This window comes from Eleutherodactylus coqui, chromosome 2 (genome assembly GCF_035609145.1).
Source record: "Eleutherodactylus coqui strain aEleCoq1 chromosome 2, aEleCoq1.hap1, whole genome shotgun sequence".
NCBI lineage: Eukaryota > Metazoa > Chordata > Amphibia > Anura > Eleutherodactylidae > Eleutherodactylus > Eleutherodactylus coqui.
The window spans coordinates 255,332,498-255,356,036 of NC_089838.1; the positions used below are offsets into that span (position 1 = coordinate 255,332,498).

A 23,539-nucleotide genomic window follows, 5' to 3' on the forward strand; every position below is an offset into this window, starting at 1 on the left:
GTAAGACGTGGGAACTAGTGCATGCTATAGACTTTGCAAAATTGGTGTTAAATCACATCCGTGTTATACTGCACTGTGATGAGTCCTATTCTCTGAATCCCACTTTTTCTTCTGCATGGAAGGCAAACTACACTTATTGTAAAAAAATAAAAAATAAAAAAATTAAACTCTAGTATCTAGGAGTTGTCATAATCAAAAGAAACTTTCTTTGCGTGATTGTAATGTTGCTTTAAGTAAGTGATTACAATATTATAGCAATACATTGGGGCCTATAACGATGGTGCCGCCTGTCTGGATGTCAGATATTGAAACAGTTGATGCTGCCTATGCTTGTTGGGCGTTCAGATAATCCTCTCTACTGTGAGGGCAAGAGCACAGGGCAACTGGGCTCAGGGTGGTCTGTTGAGGGCACCTGGAGCCCATTTGCTCTGTGTGCACGCCTTCGCACATCGACTGGTCCCAACACCTCCTAACAGTCTGGTCAGAATGGCCCAAGTGGCGGCAATTTTTTTATATGACCATCCAACTTCTCGCATTCCAAAAAAGGTGCTTTCTCTCAAGCTCTGTTAATTAGGCAAAATCCCTTCAATTGCGTCGTAGAGCCGTCTAGTGGTCAACAATATCCTCACATGAAAAAGAGGTCACTACACACAAGTGGCCTCTAAGAGCCTTTTTATAGGCAAGTACTGGTGCATCTTGTCTCCACCGGAACTAGGGGTGGAGAAATGGGTTGGCCTGGCTCAGTGACAGGGAAGGGGCGATGCACCCAGCAGTGGATTGGCTGCTTCCAGTATGTCAGGTCCCGTAAGCTCCAAGGCGCTTGCTTGTTTCCGTTCAACACACTGGAGAGGAAATGCATAATAAACATTAGAGTGACTCTAAGGGACCGGTGGCTCTTCTTCCAGAACTTCTATGTTTGAGAGGAGTATGTCAGGTCCTGTAAGCTCCAAGGCGCTTGCTTGTGCTGGCCGGCTATGGCGATGACACTACTCACAGCTGTTCTCCGATCCAGCGCTGTGGAGGGCCAGCTATGTGCAAGACCGCACTGACACAGTTGGTGGCTCCGCCAAGGACCGGACTGACAGCTGGCAGTCCACTCTGGTGCTGTTTGAATATGCCTAAGACTGGATTGCCAGCTGTTCTTGGACTGCTGTGGCGCTGGGCTGAGCACCTCTGCCCAGGACTGACGGCAGCTGCTGTTGTTCCCCCTGTTCGGGACGCCGGTGCCGTCAACCATCCCGTATGTTTGCAGCGGTAAGGGTTGTGGGTGCTATGGGCCAGCCAATCCGAAGTTGGGGGCGTGCACTTTGCCTCCACCCGTTCTGGTGCACAGCCAATCCAAAGTTGTGCGTGTAGATGTGGGCATGCAGTTTGTCTCCACCCATTCTGCTGGTGGAGACCAGATGCACCAGTACCTTTTATAGGCCAACGATAGAACCACTTTTAGGGCCTCAGGTGGCAAGAACGTTAATCTAAGAGCGTCTTACACTGGCGACAAAATCGCACGATGCAAGAGACTTAAAATGTAGAATTGTGAAACCAATAATTTTCAGTGGTTTCCTTTTGCATTTGAGATTTTTCTCACCCATGCGATATGAAGTGAAAAAATACGTGGCATGTGCTACTTTTCTGCAATGTGCTTTTTTTTATTTTTAAATCTACTACAGGGTTCTATTACTTTAATCTTTTCGTGATTCCTGATGAAGAGGATCCTGAAGTAATGCCTATATATCTACTATACAATAAAGTTAGTTTCAAAGCTAAGCAGAATGGCCAAGACCTAAGGCTGTATGTGCTTTTCCAATCCATGTGGACAGGCCTACCTAACTAGACAATGCTCATCTGGAAGCCGCAATCTCAGGGACATGTTCACACAGGGCAGAAGCATGGCAGATTTAACAGTTAGATGTCCTAGGTGGAAAATTCGCAAGCCTAGTAGCAGCAAAGTAGATAAAATTTCAAGAAATCTAACCCTGCAGAAACCATTTCTATGTAAACTGACGTGCGGTATGGGTTTTAAAAGCGCAATGGGATTATTTATGTCGCATAATATCACTTTAGATTTCACCCCTTGGAATGAACGCATTGCACTTTTTATGCAAATTCCATGCTCAATCAAGCAGTCTTCATACCATTTTAAAGGGGTTGTCCCGCGCCGAAACGGGTTTTTTTTTTTTTCAAACCCCCCCCCCCCCCCTCCCCCGTTCGGCGCGAGACAACCCCCGATGCAGGGACCTAAAGAAAAATCCGCACAGCGCTTACCTGAATCCCCGCGCTCCGGTGACTTCTTACTTACCGGCTGAAGATGGCCGCCGGGATCTTCTCCCTCGGTGGACCGCAGGGCTTCTGTGCGGTCCATTGCCGATTCCAGCCTCCTGATTGGCTGGAATCGGCACGTGACGGGGCGGAGCTACACGGAGCCGGCATCCTGCACGAGCGGCCCCATTGAGAAAAGAAGAAGACCCGGACTGCGCAAGCGCGTCTAATTTGGCCATTAGACGCCGAAAGTTAGGCGGGCTCCATGGAAACGAGGACGCTAGCAACGGAGCAGGTAAGTGAAAACTTCTTATAACTTCTGTATGGCTCATAATTAATGCACAATGTACATTACAAAGTGCATTAATATGGCCATACAGAAGTGTATAGACCCACTTGCTGCCGCGGGACAACCCCTTTAAGTGTTTCTTTTGTTTACTTTGCAACACAAATCATGCATATTCTTTTGGCGGTTTTCTTGCCCTACAGAATAGCCTAAATTAAAAAAAGAAATGCTATAAAGATATGCTGCATTTTGAAGGAAAATGGGAAAATGCCCAAACCCCCAAACTTTATAGTACTATCTATTTCTCACTTTAAAATATCTGGCCTATTTAGTTTTTTTCTTAATGTGTTGTGTGCGAGAAACCAGTTCCATGCATAAATCTGGGCTTGCCTATGTAGGTGAATTCCTTCAATGGCCATTGGGGGGGGGGGGGGGGGGGTAGGTGAACAAAACCGAAGACAAAAAAACTAACCCCAGGCTGCACATTTCTAGGTGATTCGGGGTTACTTTAATCCTGGGATTTGTCCAGTCCTGAAGTATCTCCTTATCTGTTATAAAGCTAGTTTACCCAGGCTTATCTATATAATCTTTGCCTCTACTGTTTTAAGTTTTTTGCTTTCGGGCAAAAAAAAGGCGTGTGGATGATGGGATTGTTTTTTAATATAAAAATAAATAAAATCGGTCACTTCCTCTATCAGGAGTTTCCACATTATAGTCGTTCTCCAGGAATAGGTATAAAAATATTTTATTTGTCTTCAGCTATTAATATCTTGTTTCCTGGAGTCCCTCCATCCAACCTGCGAGCATTGGACTGAATCCTCTTCATATCGGGTTATTTTCAGCATAGCATAAACTCCTCTCAAACGTAGAAGTTCTGGAAGAAGAGCCGCCCGTCCCTCAGTCACTATAATGTTTATTATGTATTTCCTCTCCAGTGTGTTGAGCGGAAAGTAATGAGGATGTAACACCTCAATTTACCATAGACAGAGCTGAGAAAGTTACGTGACGGCACTACGGTACTACTTAGAATGGCGGCTTTTTTTTTTTTCATTGTAGACGCTTGTTGCTTTCTGGAAACGCATCATCCCCCTTCTGTGCTTTGACCAGCAGCCAAATTGTTTTATAGGAACTGCTGTTATTGTGTCTGATGCAATATCTTTATTTTCATCTGTGAAACTTGTCATGCTATCCTGAGGCGTTATGACGACAAAGCTCAATAACTCCTGCTGGAAAGGAAATTGCTTATTTTGTTTTATTTATTTTAATTGACGCTTTGTAATATAAAAGAGTTGAGACAATTCCACCCCCGTATGACCTAAGCGGCTAAATTGACACTACACTTTTGAGACCTCTTCTAATAAATGTGATAACTTAATAAAAAAAATTTTTTTAGAAAAAATGTTATGCTGAAACCCAGTGCTGTCCACTAAAGGTTTTGCTTCCTTCTAATTTGCTGTCTACTGAGTATTGTCATGGGAAGTCCATCTCCAATAACAGATAACATGGAGAAAAGGAATTAAAGGAGCTGATGACTCATGCTGCTTATAGAAATATTTGAAGGGAGGATGAACTGGATGCTATTTTCTCCAGCAGGTTTCGGGGTATTCTGTAGCTTCCTAATTGTGTAGTATGGCATGCGCACGCCTTATAACAACCAAGTCAGACACAAGATGTAAGTCTCAGGTCTAAACTGGATCTGGGCATATGATGCTCAGAGCCTCAGTTTTATTGAAACGCATAATACCTGCCCTTTATGGGTGTATAACACATTAGATCAGTAACCTATATAGGTTTTCATTTGTTGGGCCATATAGAATCCTCCGTCCCTCCTTACACCACTCTGAGGCCCAGTGTATGAGCCAGTCTTTGTCTCCTCAATAAGTGGTCAGGCAAAAGTAGCTTCTTTGTCTCAGAAGTTGAGGGTGGGGGAGGGCTGGGAAAACTCCCAACGTGGATACAGTTCTTCAGTCTTGCAGTATAGCAATGTAAATTTAACCCTTTAAGAGGCTGCAGAGGAGCTCTACATTAGGCTAACGTTATAGAACACATCTTTCACCATGCCATTGTCCAGCAATTACCATAATGAAATTATGTGGCCATTAGCCTCTACAGAGTTAAATCACTACAACTGCGTAATACATCTAGTTTATACAAATCAATAGACATTTTACGCTAAATAATCATCATGTCTACTACAAGGAAGCTGAGGAACACAGCTACTACTAGAGTCGCATCTACACTGCTTAGTACTCGTGATACTGTAATTAGTGTCTGCTATGGAGTTATAGAGCAGAATCTATTTTTCTCTATGTGCAGAGCATGGGTGCCATCATAGCAGTCTCCACCCACCAGCTCAGAGAAAATTAGTGATACAGCTGTAATATATATAATGGCCAGAAAGTGTAATTTCTCATGTACACATGCATGGTAGTGTATTCTGCAGTCTTCTCAAATTGGGGGTACATCTTAAGAGTTTTGTTATAGCGGCATGCTCTATTTCTGTGCGGGTCTCGCAGAGGCCCACACAGAAACTTCACTCCCGGCGTCCCGGCCCTGCTCTGTGCATGCGCCGGCACATCACAGGGCTGGAGCCCCGGGAGAAGGTGAGAGCCGCACTGGTCCCTGCAGGGGTGTGGGTCTGGTCCCACTGCGAGATTTCTCGCAGGGGATCCGACTCAGCCGTGTGCAGGCGGCCTTAGGCAGGTGTGAAAAAAATGTTGCAAAGTAAGAATGCTTTAAAAAATAAATGTTAATAGTTTTATTGTCAGTTAACAAAATGCAAATGTAAATCCGATCAATATTTTGTGTGTGTGTCCGTCCGTCCGTCCACGTTTAACTTCAAAACCACATCAACTTCTAGGTATACTTTCGAAGGTTGTTCCAAACATCTTGGAGAACTAACCACAGATCTCAGTGGATGTCTGCTTGCTCAAATCCTTCTGTCTGTTCATGTAATCCCAGACAGATTATGTTGAGATCAGGGCTCTGTGAGGCCATATCATCACTTCCAGGACTCCTTGTTCTTCTTTATACTGAAGATAATTCCTAATGACATTGGCTGTATGTTTGGGCTGCTTGTCCTGCTGCAGAATACATTTGCAGTCAGACTCCTATTTTTGAAATAAATTCATTCTTTGCACCCCTTTTTCACACCTGCCTACACCTTTTCCACAGTACTGTATAAAGGCCATCCTCTGTGTATTTAGTTGGTAGTTATTCTTGGGCTGTGGTAACTGCTTGAATCTGAGAACCCTCCCACAGCAAATAATAGCCACACTATCTTCCCGAAAGTGTTGGCAAGATCTTGCAGCCTTTGGCTGCAGCGGATCTGCATTGTTTTTAGATGCATGTGGTTACCACAGCTTGGAAATCCAGCCTCAGGGTGGCTACCCACTAGCGTGAGCATTGCTGCGTTGCGACACAGCGTAAGCCTGTGAAAATCAAGGACACATGTATTTCAATAGGTTTCTGTCCACCTGCGATGTTAGCTTTGCTGTGCATGATTTTTTTTTTAAATTGCATTTGCTAGTCCTATTTTTCTGCACGGTCCTTTTTTTCTCACCTATGAAAGTCTATGGCAGGCTCTGCAACATTGCATCGCAACGTGCATATGTTGCAGGTTTGAGCTGAGGTGCTGCAGGGTGGGGCTGAGTGAAAAATGCAACACTTCCACTTGCACTGCGCTAACAGTCCTAAAAATTCTGCAGCGCAAACGCAGGAACATCGCACAAAACAGCAATGCAATATCGCAGCGTTATTCACGCAACGGATTCACTAACGCTAGTGGGTAGCCACCCTTATAGTAAAAAAAAAAAGTGAAACTTCAACTGTGAAGCTAACCTAAATCCCCATAGTCATAGAGGCAAATTTAGGTAGTTATCTAGCCTTTTAAAACTTTGATGGCCTATCCTCAGGATTGATGAGGAATCCCTGCCAATCAGCTGATTGGAGGGGAGCAGCCTGTACTACTTGGAACCGCTGCTATTAAAAATAAATAAATCGGTATTGTAATCCGATGTAAACATTGAAGGCTGCATTGGGTCTCCTTAAATCAGCTGATCGGTGGACAGGACCACTTTCGATTTGGGACATTGATGACCTATGCTATTCATAGGCCATTCTTTTTTAAATGCTGGATAACCCCCTTTAAACAAAGATATGTATAAGGCTGCCCATCCACATGCGAGTTGTCATTGCGTTATCCGTGGCGATAATCTGGCCGCGGGTAACGCAGTGAAAGCTTTCCATAGGCTAACTATGGAGATCGCAGCCCGATGTCCACGAGCGGATAATCATAGTGATTCTCCGCTCGTGGGATTCAAATCGTGGCATGCAGCGATTTGCCGCAGTGAGCCTGTCAGTTCTCCCCCCTGCTCTCCCGCGGTGGAGTATCGCTAGTGATATTTTGCGTTGGCCATGGACGGGCAGCCTAACAAGACTTTGGTTGCGTTTGCTCTTACATCCCTGTTTTTGGTTGAATAATGATATATGGGAAAAGAACCTCTTCCAAGTTTCACAGTGAATGGAGCCTAAGGCTGTAGTTAGTGTGGTCGATGTGTGACCAGGAGGGCACTGGGAAAACGGCACATTTTAAATGTGGTCTTTACCACAAGCACACTGGTAATCATTGTAAAACCGCGTACTGTTTACCAGGTGCAGACTTAATGTGGCTATGACCGGACCGGGAGAGTACAGCCAGAGGGCTTATCATGCGATGCACACAGAACTCTTATGAATATGAAGTCCATTCTTCTGAATGGATTTACACAAGCATTCTTTGTTTTTAATTGGAACCTAAAGGCCCATTTACACGGAGCGATAATCGCTCAAAAATCGCAAAAAAGCGATTGTTTGAGCGATGATCATTGTGTCTAGACGTGCGGTCATCATGCACTTCTTGTGCATCGCTAGCTGGTCGTTAAATTCAGGTCAACCTAAAAATCATCCTGCTGTCTTATCAGCAGTTCTCCACGGGGAGTGCTGATAGCATTGTTTCCCGTCGGAGAACAAAGGAGCTGAATGGACATAAGAGACCTCAGCCTATTAACTGCTTTCAGCTAAGTCTTCATTGGCATGCTAATAAGCTATTAAGTAGCTGAGTAGCTACTTAATAGCGCGTGGATGAGGCAGAGAGGGGGCGGGAGCGCAGAGCACTGCTCCTGGCTCTTTCAGGCCCCCTCCACCCGCAGAGAGAGACGACCTATATCGGCTGGGCGTGAAAACCCAGCCGATATACATTCGTCTGAATCCAGTCTTACATCGCTGTGAAAATTTCACAATATGGGGCAGAGTTTCTTGGCCTGATAACTTGCTCACCTGTGTGAATGTAGCCTAAATATATTTGATCAGCATTGTTTAAAGGAAATTGCCGAGTCGGGGATTAAAAAAATAACCCTTTTTTTTTTTGTTTATCTTCTTCTGGCACCTAACTTAGTTTTCTATTGATGCATATGGGAGTTATTGCTTGGCCATTTAAAGTCCAAGTGGTTCCTCAGGTGGCTTGTCTCCTAAAGTTCATATAAAAACTATCATTTTGCTATTTCCCCTAATGTACTGTAATCTTTAGGGTCTATGGACATTCTGTGGAATTTGCTGCAGAAAATCCATAGCTTTGTACAATATTGGCAATGTACTGCAAATTACTTTTTTTTTCAACCAGCCTTATCAACACGCGGTAGAAAGTCCACAACATATATTGACTTATTTATGCTGCGCAGTGAAGCCGCAGCATTTCCATACCAGATGATGTAGATATTATTGTGGATTTTCCGCAAAGGAAATCCTAACAGAATCTGCACCAAGTGATGTGGATTCATGGTGGATTTCACGCTCTGCATTGCACGGGGCGAAACCTGCAGCAAACAATGACATGTTGTGGATTTTAAATCCTGCAGTATATGTCAATTCCGCTGCAGTTTTCTGCAGATTTGTAAAAACTTCATCCACCTGGCTTGTACTGTAAATTCCAAGGCATCTGCGCTATGTGTGCATATAGGACATCAAAGGTGGAGAAGAGCTTCAACATCCCTCCTCCCAGTTTTATCCGAACGGCTATGTTTTATATGTCCACATAAATGTTCCCTTTGCTCTTGCCAGTATATGGGGTATGCAGACATCATCTTGTTTCAACTCTCTGCAGAATTTGAGGAGAGCATTACTAATTTGAGACAGAGGTCATGATGGCTCGTCAGATCAGGTGGCTTATAAGACCACAGGTGTAATGTATTTCGGTTGCACAAAAACTTATATGAAGTTCTAGTGTGCTGTTTATTCTTGTAGTGTAGTGTTTTTTTTTTTTTTGTTTTTTTTTTTTGCCACAGCAAAAAAAACACGTTTGTTTTGAGTGCATCTTACCTGCATCATGTGAATACAGCCTGAGGCTAGGTGAATACCAGCTGTGTGTTCCAGTTACATCTGTGAACCTGAGGACTAACTCTTATCGGATCGCACATGTATACAAGGCCATGTGTCGTCTGATTTACGCAGAGCAGCACATTGACTTGTTCTATTTGTCATCCATGAAGCAGACCAGAGTAGGACAGGCATGAAAAATTCAACGTGCATAGCCTCATGGGTATTTCACAGGGCCTTGTGCTGTCTGTATAAGCGCAGACGGCGCACAGCCCAAAGTGGGCTCATGTGCTATAGACCCTTAATATGTTTATGTGGTGTGGGTTTGCTGTGGATATTCTGCAGCAGAAAATCTGCACCAAATGGTGTAAATTTATTGCTGATTTCACCCCTTTTATCTGAAGACTTCACATCTGCAGCAAGTCTATTTATGCTGCAGATTCTAGGTCCGCAGCGGCCAGTTTTCCTCATTGCACGTGGTTGGGATGTCTACAATCCCAACCACAATGCCTGTACTATAAGTACTGCGGATCGGCTGAAGGAAAATCTGCAGCAATTCCAGGCCATGTGAATATGCCCTTCGAGCTTAGCTCAAGTTTAAGATCCGTTTTTAAAATTGCTGACTACTTTGTTAAGCAGACCACCATGTTCCTTATACAGTGGGGGGATCGGGCAAAAATCTGGTGATAACGCAGCCTTTCACAAGACGCAATAGAAGCAGCAAGCTCGTAAACGGATGACCAACTTCTACTTTATTTTAAAACCTGCTCATAAACTTGTTTCAAGGCACAAGACCCCTTCCTCCTCTGTACAACTGGGGTAAGGCTGGCTCCACATGGGTGGGAAAATTGCACTATTTTTCACATGCTGAGATAGTCCGTGAAAAAAGCAGAATATGAAACCAATGATTTACAACGGCTTCATTCCCATCTGCAAGGTTTTCACTGAAGCGATGTTTAGGGGATAAAAAATCGTGTCCTGCTCTATCCTTCTGTGATGTGCGATTTTGTTTTATTTTCCATAAATTCCTATGGAGGCTTCTTTTTATCGCAATGCTACAAACGCGCGATACAATTTTAACATTACAAAGTCCCATTGAATTGTGCGATAAAAATATCTCTAATAATTAATCAATTATATGCCAGTCTCCTTTCTCCTCTTCCCTGCACCCCAGCAGCTCATCCCCTTGCATTCAGCCCCCTCCCAGCCTATCACGTATACCTTGCTTTTCTACCCCAGTTGTATCCCTCCTACTGTATTCGAGCAACCTACTCCCACTCCTTATGGCTTGATGTACCATTGATACATCATCTGTTTTCCCACTTCCATTGCTTTTTACATACATTTATGGTGTTTGCAGCCTGATCGTATTTTATTATTCATTTATGTAACGCCACAGTCTTGAAGTTTCCAGAACCGTCCTCCTATACCATTGGGCTTTATACACTATCAGTTTTTATGTCCCCTCACATTCTTGGGGATGTCCTTTTTATCTTTCTAGATTCTATATTTTTGTTTAGATGGTATGTAAATTACATTGTCTTTTCTATGCTCCTATTAATTTATACATATTTAATTTACCCATTTCTGTACCCATTTTTTTTCTTTTTCTTTGTTAAATTCTTACTTGGCTTTTTTTCCCACCTTCTTTAGGCCACCCTCTTAAATAAAAGACTTTGGTCATCACTTTTTGACCTTGTTGCTTCCTGTGGAAGATTGCGCCCTTCCATCATCTTTGCCTATCCACTCTATTATATCATGCCTACTTTTAGCTGGGTGTTCTATGGTTAAGCAGCCGCTCTGAACCATCTGGACTACCATCTAACAGTCTTACTTGGACCATATGGGCACATTTAATATCCACATTGATTGGGTTTGCTCCACCAATTTCACATATTCTTTATGCAGGAACAGTAGGTAAAGCCTGCCATTACTGCACGATAATACAATCTTGGTGCCTGTCCTGATTGCTATGGGCCACTAGTCTATAGGTTCTGCAGAGCAAGGGTCCTATGTAAAGGTGTGTTAGCATAGTGTTATTTAACATGCTATGCTGTGACTATTTTCACGGGTTCCATGACGGCTGCATTCAAACAGCTTTTGGCCCTGTCAGATCTACATTGGATTTTTCCAACCTGGATCTGATACAAATCCACACTCAGCCGTGCTATGTCATGTTGATCCACATGCAGATTAAGCATCATTGGTGTAGCCAGTGGTGTGAGTCATTTAGCTATGCTGTAAAACCCGCCTGTGTAATGAGGATGCTGACATGTCGCGTGCTACATAACTTATGAATGGTGCAGATGACACGACGGGGCCCTTTTACACAGGCTGATCATCGTTTAGATTCCTGCAATCCAGCGATAATCTGAGCGATTATCCTTCAGTGTAAATACATGCAGCGACTGAACAAATAATGACATCAGTGAACAAGTTATCTTCAGTTTATGCATGCGTAAAAGTGAATGACGATCGGCCTGTGTAAACAGGCAGTTGTTCGTTTATGAATGACTGCCTGTTTACTGTGAACTGGCTGGAATGGTTCCCGGCTCGCTCCGCCTCTATTCACTAAGCGATCGTTCCTATGTAAAAAGCACAGGAAGTATCATTGATGGGAGAACTCTTCTCCGCTCTGTGCCCGCACATGGTCCCTTGGTCATTACAGCCTGTTATTCCTCATGTGACTTCAAGCCTGATATTTTAACGTTTGCTAAGTTTTATAACGGAGATCACACTTCTGAAGAGTCAAAATGTTTGTTTCTGTGGTTGTGCCGTAAACGTTCAGGGTGGGAGTATCCCCTAGAGGGGGTTTCTCTCTGTGAAAATTGTTCATTACTTGCTAGGTAACTGGTTTCACTATTGACATGTAAACCATACAGCTCCCCCCTCCCGGCAACATAGCAATGAGACCTTTGTTATTTGCAGGTACCTTTTTTTTTTCTTTTTCATCTGTGTGTGTTTCCTTTTTTTTTTTTTTTCTGATCTGTCCCAGAAATTGCTCTCCTGCCCCCCCCCTAAAACAAATAATTTACTTGTAAAATAGGGTCTCATACAGCTATGCCAATGAAGAGAAAATGTTTCTATTTTAAACCACATTAAAAAAAAAAGTGACTTCCTGTTAAAAGGGTTTTCTGATTTTATTGGTGGCAAGGGGGCGATGCAGTGTGTATAAGGAAACAAAACGCAATCGCATCCAGTTTTTTTTTTTGTTTTGTTTTTTTTTAACTGTTCTATATAAATGAAACATAGTAACATACTGTGTGAGGCTAAAAAAGATACATGTCCCTCTGGTTCAGTCTATTACACTCCAGTGTTGATCCGGGGGAAGGCGGAGAAAAAAAAAATATCACTGACTCTTCTGAAGTAATCAGTAACTATAACGCTTAAGACCTCCAGGCCCCTCTTGAACTTGGCTCTGATATGTCTTTCTTGAGTACCGGTGCCCAAAACTGTACACATGGAATATTGTAGGGTCTGACCAGTGATTTGTAAAGGGAAGAACAATGTTCTCATCATGCGCCCCTAGATCTCTTTATTGCACCCCATGATCCTATTTGCATTGACAGCAGCTGCCTGATATTGGTTCCTCCAGTTAGGCCGAGTGTCCGTGGACGATTTGTCACAGCGTGATCCGCAGCGATAAATCGCACACGGAGCATGCATGACATGATGTTCATAGGATAATTATGGAAAGCGCAGCCCATGTGCACGAGCGATTTCTTCACCCCCCCCCCCCCCCCCCGCGCGCTCGCGTCTAAAAATCGCGGCATGTCCATGGACACAGTCGGCCTTAGGTTTATAGTAATTAAATCCCCAAGCCCTTTTCCATGTCAGTGTTACCCAGTGGTTTCCCATTTAGTGTGTAATGGTGACATGTATTTTCCTGCCCATGTGTATAATCTTACATTTATCAGTGTTGGGCCAGCTGCACACAACTGGGTTGGATGCCGCATGCGGGAGCCTGCAGCGGAATCCGACCCTGTGCCTGGCCGGCGTCCGCGTGTACCTCTCATTTCAGCTGCCTTTTCTGTTCTTCGGATGAACCGTGCGGATCACCTTCGGATATGCGCAGTATAGATTTAAAAATTTTTTTTTTTTTTTAAACCCCTGCTTTTTCGACTAGCGATGACTGACTAGAAATACCGACCTTTCTGCCCTGTCAATTGTGGAAGGACCGCGGGTCAGATGGCTTCCACCGACTTTAAGTAAACCATCCACGCAGAAGCCGCTCAAAAATGCAGCATGCTGTGTTTTTTTTTTTTTTTTTTTTTTTCTTCTGCGAGCGAAAACCACAATTGATTTCCACTCGTGTGCAGGAAAAAGTGCTTTTCCATAGCATGCTATGAAAGGTATTTGCTACGGAAGCCAGAGGCAGACGCCCGCTCCGGATTCTGCAATGCAAAGCCACTTGTGTGCAGCCGGCCTTATTCAGATCCTCGTGCAATCGCCTTCTGTCCTCTCCTGTGTTCATTTCTTTACATAGCAATATTTGTAAATGATACAAAACTATGTACCAACTCTGGTACTTCAGGGGGAGTTGAAGATGCGATCAGTCAAGTGATGATACACTACATTGTACTAATTGCAGGGTCTAATTGGTTGACTTGCCAGGCAACTCATCGCATTGCAGGATGTTGATGGGTAATGGAAAGCAACCATCCTCCTGTCAACCATGAAGATTTAGGGTTTTTCCACATGTGGCCTTTAGAGCAGGAGCCTGGCTGTCAGTTGGCAACTAAGCCTTGGCTCTCTCCTGCTGGCCTTAGACTGGGCCACTGTTTTTGTTGGAAGGCTTGTTAGTGGCTGCCATAAACACTTATGGATGGTCACTCACGGGTTAAGGGTAGGTTCACAACACTTTTCTTCCTGTTAATATATCCTTTTATTTTCCAGAAGGTAAAGGCTGTTAAACAGGATCACACAGACCTGCATTGCACAAAAAACTTCCCGTCAGGATCCGGTTGTGCAACAGACAGAAAAGAGGCCATCTCTGTTAGGCATTTACGCTGTAGGGCAAATGTAGTCTTGCATAGTTGTCATGTAACAAGGGATGGCTCGGGTTCACTAGAATAGGAGCTGCTACAGAGCGACTGTCTGCTCAAGCTCAGAGGGGGATCCTGAGTGTGGGGGGTGAGGGGGCACTCTTATGTCCGTATGCCATACAGGGGTTGTTTGCTTGTGACAACCCCTTCTTTAAAGGGGGTTTCCAATAAATACACTGGTGGCAGTGGGGAGAGGGAAAGTATATAGATATTTCCATGTCTTCTGTTTATTTTCCCCAAAAGAAGCTATGTTTGTTTTTCTTAGCATGTTCTGAACTGCATTTGCTGTGGATCCCTGGAGTGGACACCCACCGTGGATTCCGCAATGCAAATCCGTTTGCGTGAAGGTGGCCTAACTTTGATGAGAGCTCTGTTGGAAACCTCTGGATCAACTAAAACAGTCATGTTGGGAGCAGAAACGGGTCTTCCTCAAAGGGAGTCTGTCAGCTTGAACAGTCTATTGAAACTGCAGGCATCACGTTCTAGAGCCTGAGGAGCTGAGCAGACTGATGCAAAGTTATACTGAATACTTCCCCATAAAATTATAGATTTTATTCACCTGCCCGGCCGTGGTGGGGTCTGACACGGTGCCCCACAAAGTCCCGTCCAGCGAGCCGGCGTGCATTCACAGTGCAGCGCATGACGTGCCTGCGATGATGCGTGATCACGCTATACTTCCACTGTGCTCACAGCGGAAGTATAGCGTGCCAGTCTGCTTCCATTGACTAAAATGTAAGCCGGCCGTGTGGTTTTCTGTAGCTATTAGAACAGGCCGCAATTTCTTTCACTCTGCAGAATTCCGCAGTAGAATTTTGCAGCATGAACATTGCAAGGCAAAAAAGCTCTTGGGTTCAATAGAACATAAGGCCCCCTGTCCACGGACGTGATTTCGCCGGCAGTAAATTGCCGTTGAATTGCGCCGTCCGAAGCCTTTCCATAGGTATGGAAAGCGCCGGCCCTATGACCACGAGCAGAAAAGCATTGCGATTCTCCACTCGAGGCCGGCTATTTGCAGCATGCTGCGAATTGCCACGATTCTCTGGGGTCAGCCTATCTGTCAGATTCGTCTGCTGGCTCCTGCTCCCGGGCGGTGGAGATCAGCTGCGGAATAACGCACGTGGACAGGGGGCCTAATAGCTGCGGGATAATGCCACAGACATCAGTCTGTGGAAATTGGGCCTAAATCTTTGCTAATTTTAAGCTGAAAAGCCCAGTGGGCGGTCTTATCATTGATTGACAGCCTTCATCTGCATGTACAGTCATACACCACTCAGAATGAAGTATATGAATTATACTGAATCTGCCCAGCTCTTCCGGCTCTATAACATCATGCCTATGATTTCGACGACCTGTTCCAGCTGACAAATTCCCTTTTGATCCCTTAACACTCCATTTACATCATGGTGGTTCAGGGTTTGTATGAAGGGGGATTGGGAGCCGATCTCGCTCCCACAATGCAGATGGCATCTGTTTCTTACAGCCGACATTCACCCGCAACAGCAGCAATCAGCACTCACGCTGATCACCCCCACCCCTCCACCCCTCACTACATTATATGGCATGTTAAAAAGTACAATAAAAAAATGCATTTCGTCCTACAAAAAACAAGCCCCCAGACAGCCACATTCATTAATAAATACGAGTAATGATTTTTTTTAAAAAAATGAGTACAAACTAAAAATGAAGAGTCTGTGTCTTTAGGCCTCATGTCCACGGGGAAAATCGGGCCCGCTACGGATTCTACATGTAGAATCTGCAGCGGGTCCCTCCTGCCCCGCGGACATGAGCGCTGAAAATACAAATAAATGAGAATAAACTCACCTCCCATCCGCTCCGTTTCTTCTCTTCGCGGCGGCGTCATCTTCTCTCGTCGCGGCCGGATCTTCATTCTTCGGCTCGGCGGATGTGCATGATGACGTCGGTGACGTGTCCCGCGCATGCGCCGGGCCGAAGCAAAATGATCCGGCCGCGTCGGAGAGAAGATGGCGCGGTGCCGAAGAGAAGAACCGGAGCGTGTAAGTAAAATATAATTTTTGTGTCCCGCGGATCCGGACGGCTTCCATAGGCTTCAATAGAAGCCCGCGGGAGCCGTCCCCGCGGGAGACCCGCATGAAAATGGAGCATGGACCAGATTTTTTCATGCTCCATTTTTTTTAAAATCACTTTTATTGACGATCCGCGGGTATTTATCTACCCGCGGGTGGTCAATGCATCCCTATGGGGTGCGGATCCGCGCGCGGGAGAAGAGTTAAAATCCGCTGCGGATTTTAATTCTTATTTTCCCCGTGGACATGAGCCCTTAAGGGCTCATGTCCACGGGCAAAATGTGATTTAAAATCCGCAGCGGATCTCCCGCGCGCGGATCCGCACCCCATAGGGATGCATTGACCACCCGCGGGTAGATAAATACCCGCGGATCGTCAATAAAAGGCATTTAAAAAAAAATGGAGCATGAAAAAATCTGGACCATGCTCCATTTTCATGCGGGTCTCCCGCGGGGACGGCTCCCGCGGGCTTCTATTGAAGCCTATGGAAGCCGTCCGGATCCACGGGAGACCTAAAATAGGAATTAAAAGCATTTACTCACCCGCAGCGGACCGCGAAGCTCTGCTCTTCCTCACGGCCGCATCTCCCTTGCTTCGGCTCGGCGGATGTGCCCGGCGCATGCGCGCGGCACGTCGACGACGTGCCGGCGACGTGCCGCCGGCGTCAGGAATTCATCCGCCGGCCGAAAATGAAGATCCGGCCGTGAGGAACAGCTGACCTTCGCCGCCCGCTACGGAAAGGTAAATGCTTTTAAATTTCTATTTTCAGCGCTCATGTCCGCAGGGCAGGAGGGACCCGCTGCAGATTCTACATGTAGAATCTGCAGCGGATCTGATTTTCCCCGTGGACATGAGGCCTAAGGGGCTAAGCTACTGTACATAATTGGGAAATACATGGCTTGTCTATGCATTGTGCTCACTGACTGACTTATTTTTTTTTGCCTTAGTGAGGGTTTTTAAATTTGGTAGTCAGAATAAATTGCCCCGATTATTGTCAGTGGTTGTCTAGGTGGTTTCAGGGATTATGCACTCTATACGGCTCTACGTGGCTAATATTTTTAGTGGCGTTGTTCTGCAAACCCTTTCATTGTACAGTTGTTGTTTCTTGTGTGTTTTTGATTTATTTTAAAGCCTGCTAATGGAGGTACCTGATAAAAATGCTCTCGCTCCATGCTCTGGCTAGAGGTGGTTTCTTTTGTCTGCCTACATTAGCGGTGTTCGGGTCCCACTGAATTCTGATCTTATTTTCGTCTACTTTCCAACCAAGCCGCCACCCGCTGTTACCTCTTACATTTTCTGCATCACACCTGCTCTCTGCTAATGTAAGTCATCCAGTATTTAATGTGTTTGTTCCCGAGTGGTAAATGGCATACTTTGCTGGAGAATCAGATTAAGTCCATCCCCTGGTGATTCCTTTTAGGAGTATGGTTTGACAGCTTGCCGTCCCTGTAACGCGGTGTACATGGATACCAGGTGTGCTGCCGGACCCTATGACATAAAGCAGCCTTGTACCAGGGATCGGTTTGCTTATCTTTAACCATGTCGCAGAGACTTCTCCTTTTTTGTGAAACGACCAGTTTTCTAGTGTTCAAGGGTTTCGGTTTGATATACAATGTAACAATTTTTAGGCTGTGAAACTAATCCCAAGGTATCTAAAATGTTTCATTCTTGATAAGCCTGCTAGTAGCGGAGGACGGCCGTGGGTTTTGTGGGAGGCAATTAGAACCACTATTTCTGTGTCAGCTTGATGTGAAACCTGTACAATCATCGCACAGGATATTCTGTGGTAAAACAAAAGCAGCGGCTACATTACAACTTGTCATCTTGATGTTCTCCCACAGGCTGGTAGGATCGCTACTTCCCCCATCTATGATACAAAAACGCCTCGCATCCACAGAGAAATCGCATGTTGGCGAGTATGATATCTGGCAAGTCTCACATCCCGATATCACAGTGGTCCGTGGCAGTCCTCGCAGTCCTTCTAAAAACATCTGGATGCAAGGAGATTTCACAAGGAAACCATCTTGCATCACTGCGGGGACTTTCTCCATCTCCGCTGTCACAGCCGCAGCAGGAAATCGCGATGATATACCTTTGATTTCAATGGGGCCAGAGCTGCTGCTGTCGGCCCCATTGAGAACAATGGGCAATATCGCAAAAAGAATGGACATTCTGTCATTTGTTTCCTGCATCGCAATGTGGTGCCATGCAGGGAAACATCACAAATGTGAATGAACCCATTCAAAAGAATGTGTTTCATATTTGTGTCTCTCACAATGCACAAATATCACACGTCTTTCTCAATAGTGGGAAGGTGCCTTTTATACGTCTCGGCCACGATATTTGCACTGTGTAAAAACCTCTTTAGAACAATTCGTGTGTGTATATATAATCAAAGTTTACAATTGCACATCTATAGACTTCTAAATGTCTCTACATTTCTACTTTTTACAGATAAATAGATCTAACGTTCAAGTGGACTTGAGTTCCATTGGATTTGGCCGCAATGGAACTGGATAAGCCATCCGTTTGGGGCTCTTTGAAAGAGAAGACCCGTCCTTTACTTCAAAACTTTACCGTTAAGAAGTCCAAGAGAAGCTCACGGAAAATCTTAGATATCAGGAAAAGGCACTTTCTCTCTCATCGGATGAGCGTTTCAGTGCCTAATATGACAGAAATCGGATATCCTATTCATGAAGAACGTGACTGCACGGACTCTACCGTCGACTCTACCTCGATTTCCAATAGCCATTCCTCTCCGGTGGTGTCGCACAAGAAGCAGAGGGAGTATGTCCGGCATCTGAAGGAAAGCAGTAGCTGGATGCAAGAGGATGGGGTCCACATGGAGATCACCGTTACAGAGACAGAAGTTATGGAGAACTTTGAGTCAGAAACCAGGGACGAAGAACAGGATCAATATGATGATAAAAGCATATTAGATTTGCTGCACACAGAATGTATGGCTGAAGGCTTGTCTGATAGCAAACAGGAAGTCAACGAGGTACGTTTTTGACTCAGCAAAGTTGACTGCATCTTTGTGTACTGGGGTAGTGGTCAGATGGGGAGCACTGATACATTGTGTAGATTGTTCGACACATGGAAAGCTGCTGTATACTATGAGTTCTTTATGACACTGGAATGTGTATGCTAACTCAGGAGTGTGAGGCATCACTTATTAGACTTTGGTAATAAATGCAAGCAGTTCGCTTTCATTTAAAGGGGTTAATGCCTTGTAATGGAGAACTAAACCTACTGACTCTTTAACAGGCCTGGACAAAACTTGGGCAGGTCTAGCAGCCAGCTCCAAATGTTAGGCGTCAACAGCGACACGCTGTAGGGCTTAGTTTGCATAACAGGGAGCCATACATGTCACTTAAAGGGAAGCTGTCACATCCTAGAAGCAACACATACTAAACTAAAGTTCTTGTAGGACAGGGGCCAAGGAGTCCGAGGTATAGTTCTTCATACTTGCAAGACTTCCAGTTGTCAGCCCTGGAAGATGGTACTCGGTCTGTCAGCGTGACTCTTGTCTTCACATAATGCAGGCGTACTCTCGCTGTTCTCTATGGAGTGTACATGCACTGACTGAAGAAAAGTAGTGTTGACAGACCGAGTGACAGCACGGGATTCGGGAACCGTGGGCTCCACTGGACTCCTTGACACCTGTCTTATAAGCATTATTACTTGGTGCTTTATAGGACATTACAGCTTCCCTTTTAAGGTTTTTTGCTTTGAGTCTTGCATGTCACTTCAGGTTTTTTCACAGTAATCAGAAGACGAGACCTCTTGGTAGTTTAATCAGTCTACCGCTAGTAGTAAAAATGGTGGACTGCCCTTCCCAAGCAGTACAGTATTTGCAGGATTTTTGCCTTCCTCAGCACCTACAAATAGAAATATCATGCCTCCCTCAACTTTATGCAGTGAACGGACCACTTCTGAAGCTCCAAGGCCTTCTCAGCATCTCTTCTCACAAGCAGTCATTCCAGTAACGTGGCTTCACTCTTATCGCTTGCTTAGCATCTCTTATGTCAAAGACGACACTGGAGGGTCAGATGCCGCTCACCACAATATCGCTCCATATACCCAGTGGAGCAGTGAAAAAAGCAAGACTGGGCATGTGTGACCACCTTTGTCCAGCTCAGTAAAATGTTCTGAGACTAGAAACAGCAGGTGGCGCTGTTCTAGTATTACCTTTTGGATGCCTGGGGATAGACACCTTTTCTTCAAGCATAAATAAAAAAGTAAAAAAAAAAAAAAAAAAAAGCTGAATCCAGCTGATAATAAATGGGACAATATCTTCAGAAGGGTGGTTTTCTTAAAAAGAAGAAAAAAAACCCTAAACTAACTCTGCTTGGTTATGCCGTGTGCACATGGCTGTCTTATTAATTTCATGATCCAATCATCTGCCATGCAGTGCCCACATACTGCTTCTATATAAAGGAACACATTGCTATTAGGTGACGTGCAGTTTGTACGTCTTTAGTATGGAGGTATTCCCCACTAGAAGTATAGCTGCTAGGGAATGATATGTTGCCTCAGGCCACTCACGGATGCACTTTTTACCACGATTATCACAGTGGTTTGAACCTCACACTAATCACGGTACAGAGCTCTCTTTGATTTCAATTGGGCATCCAATACTGTGTTTTTTTTTTTTTTTTTCTTGTTTTGTTTTTTTTTAGCACTCTCTGCTCTATTTTGGCACATTTTAACGCACCTCCTCACTCATCAGAATCAAGATGAAAATCGGGAGATTTTGCCGACTGTGTGCGAGTGGCCTGTGGCTCTCACGGTCTGTACGGGCCCTGTTACACACATCCTTCATAACCGCAGGCTTGGCCCCTGCAGCCGTCTGCTGACAGCTCACATAACGTTATTTGTCCTCTCTGGGTAAATGCATATAATGGTTTTCTGTGCGTATTTGTCAGTCTGGTTATTTACCAATCAGCCCTCTGGTGTACATATATGCTTTCGCTGGGTGAGGCTGAAGCAGCCGGCCAGAAATGTGTTGGTTGAGCAATTGATTGAACAGGATGTGTATTGTTCTGAGGTCACATGCCTGCAGTCTGTTGGGTTTGGCTGCCTGCAAACTAGTTAAAAGGTTCTGAAGAAACTGTTCGAAAGAATCGCTGGTCCAACCGAAACTGGAACGAAAAGGGATTTGGGCGCATTAAGTGTGTAATGCAACGTGCTGCAACTGAACTGTCACTTGCTCATGGTACTTCTGCCGGCCCCATGTTGTCCGGCTCGCACTGGTCAGGCGCAGCGCCCCTCCGCGTTGGAGGTTTGCAGCCTTCGTAACAGATGGCTGTGTTTGTCAGAAAAGATAGCTCAGTATGCAGAACTGATTGACCAGGTAAAATAACGGACAATGTGACAACCCCCCGGACCCCATTATAAATCAGTAACATCCAGCATAGCTTGAATTTAGTTTTTCTGCTCCTATGATGGAACAGGATGGGGTTCCTTATAAAAATGTGAAGAATAGCCCAAGTTGTTGCTACTAGCATTAATTGTTTTTGTTTTTTAATTCTTTTATTTATATATATATATATATATATATATATATATATATATATATATATATATATATATATATATATATATATATATATATATATATAATTTTTTTTTTTTTTTTTAAGCAATGTGTTTTTTTTAATCTATAGGTTACATTCACACATGTCTGACCCAAGGCAAGTTCAATGTGGTGGTTTTTTTTCTTTTCCAAAAATTCCGCTGCAGAAACCCACAAGGCTCATTGACACAGTCGTATTACTAAAACGCTGCTTAGGTCAACGATAGTGTTTCGCGCATGCTGTCTTGTGCAGTGTGACTTCTTTTTTGTTTTAACTCTCCCCTCTTAGTGGCGATGCGTATTAAGTGCCACACATACACAATCTATTGCGTACGTACAACATTTCATAAGCGCTGCGGAATATGTTGGCGCTATACAAATAAAGTTTATTATTATTATACTCATCCGTAGAGAACAAGTAGGGCTGTACGTGCGTAATATGCGGTAAAATAGAGCATGCTGCTTTTTTTTTTTTTTTTAACGCACGTATTATATGCAATAATAAAAAAAAAAACACTAGTGTGAGTGTGATGCGAAAATCAATGAATTTGAATTGCTGCGATGTACCGCATATTATACTTGCACAGTACACAAATCAAACACATTTGTGTGAATTGGCCCTCAAATCCTGCCAGAATCTTGAATATGGCCACACTGCTGACTCAGCATGACGCCTAGAAGTGGCTTATCCCCCAAGAGAATGACAGGAGGGATCAGGCATGTAGCAATCCAAGATGTCGAACACCTAATCCTTTTCACTTTTTTGATACTTTTCTGTTGGTTTGAAAGTGTATATGGACACCTTTAGACATTAAAAATGACTGTCTTCTCCTGACCGCTATGGCTGTTTTCAAAGGAGAGGGAGACTATGCAACGCAAAATTCTGTGTTTGTATGTCTAATTTACAGAATATTATACAATAGAAAGCAATCAAAAGGTGTGGGCCAACAAATGATATCCTTTATAAAATACAACTCGTCTCTCAAAATAAAAAATAGCACTGTTGACAAAAAATAAAAAATGTTAGGGGTCTTTGAATGCAGCAATAAGGAAAACATAAAATGTATTTTTTTCCCCCAAAAAAGTATATAGAATTATTGGCATGATCATAATGACCTTGTAGAAAAATAACATGCAAAAACTTCAGAGAAAAAAAATGGAATAAAAATCTTCAGAATGTTCGCAAAAATTGGATAAATAAAGACTAGAGTTCACCGTGCAGTGAAAAACCAAGCCCCATAGAGCTCGATTGATGGAAAAATGAAATTACCATGGCTCCTGGAATGCGGCAACACAAAAGCAAATCTTTAATAACAATAGAAAAAGGCAAAATCTAAAACTGTCTAAACTTGGTATCTTTGGAATCGTGCTGAGTTAGGGAATTCTATCACATTTTTTTTCAAGCTGTACGCCATTAAAAGGAGATCCAAAAAACACATGGCGTAAAAATTAAGTTATGGTTCTAGCAATGTGACGATGAAAACTGCGCTTTTAATGACCAACTAATTTTTCAAATGTGTTCAGTCACTAACGGGTTAACTTTACATGTTCTGAACTTTTCTGCCGTAAAAGAGCTCGTGCAGTTCGAGTCACTTGCAGCGCAGTTTTTGGAATTGTGCAGGTTTTGTTGGTACGACTATGGGAATTGTAATGCAGCACTTCTTTATTAGGGCTTTGTCAGACGGCGTTTTTAGCCGCGATTTGTGCATGCACATGCGTCGGGCTATTTTTTTTTTTTTTTGGGCTGCCGGCGTGCGCGGGGTGAATTGTCGGGAAGGGGTTAAATATATAAACCCTTCCCTGCAATTCATCCTAAAATGTGTTAAAATAAAAAAAAATTGTGTACTCACCTTTCCGCTGCAGCCGGAGTCCAGCCGCGGCCGCTGTCAGTTCTCCTGAACTGCTTCTCGGCACTATTCAGCCGGCGGGGCTTTAAAATCCCCGCCTGCTGAATGATCTGCCTCTGATTGGTCACAGC

The 23,539-nt window shown here is 44.1% G+C and overlaps 1 protein-coding gene across 2 annotated transcripts in view; it reads left to right on the plus strand.

Annotated features, from left to right (window-relative positions):
* MCTP2 (multiple C2 and transmembrane domain containing 2) overlaps positions 1 to 23,539 on the plus strand; it is a 176,105-nt gene that overhangs the window by 20,063 nt on the left and 132,503 nt on the right. For both annotated transcript variants that reach the window (XM_066592835.1, XM_066592834.1), the window contains exon 2: positions 18,438 to 18,984. In XM_066592835.1, coding sequence (XP_066448932.1) covers positions 18,490 to 18,984 — 495 coding nt within the window. In that variant the 5' untranslated portion in view covers positions 18,438 to 18,489. The remainder of the gene's footprint in view (positions 1 to 18,437; positions 18,985 to 23,539) is intronic.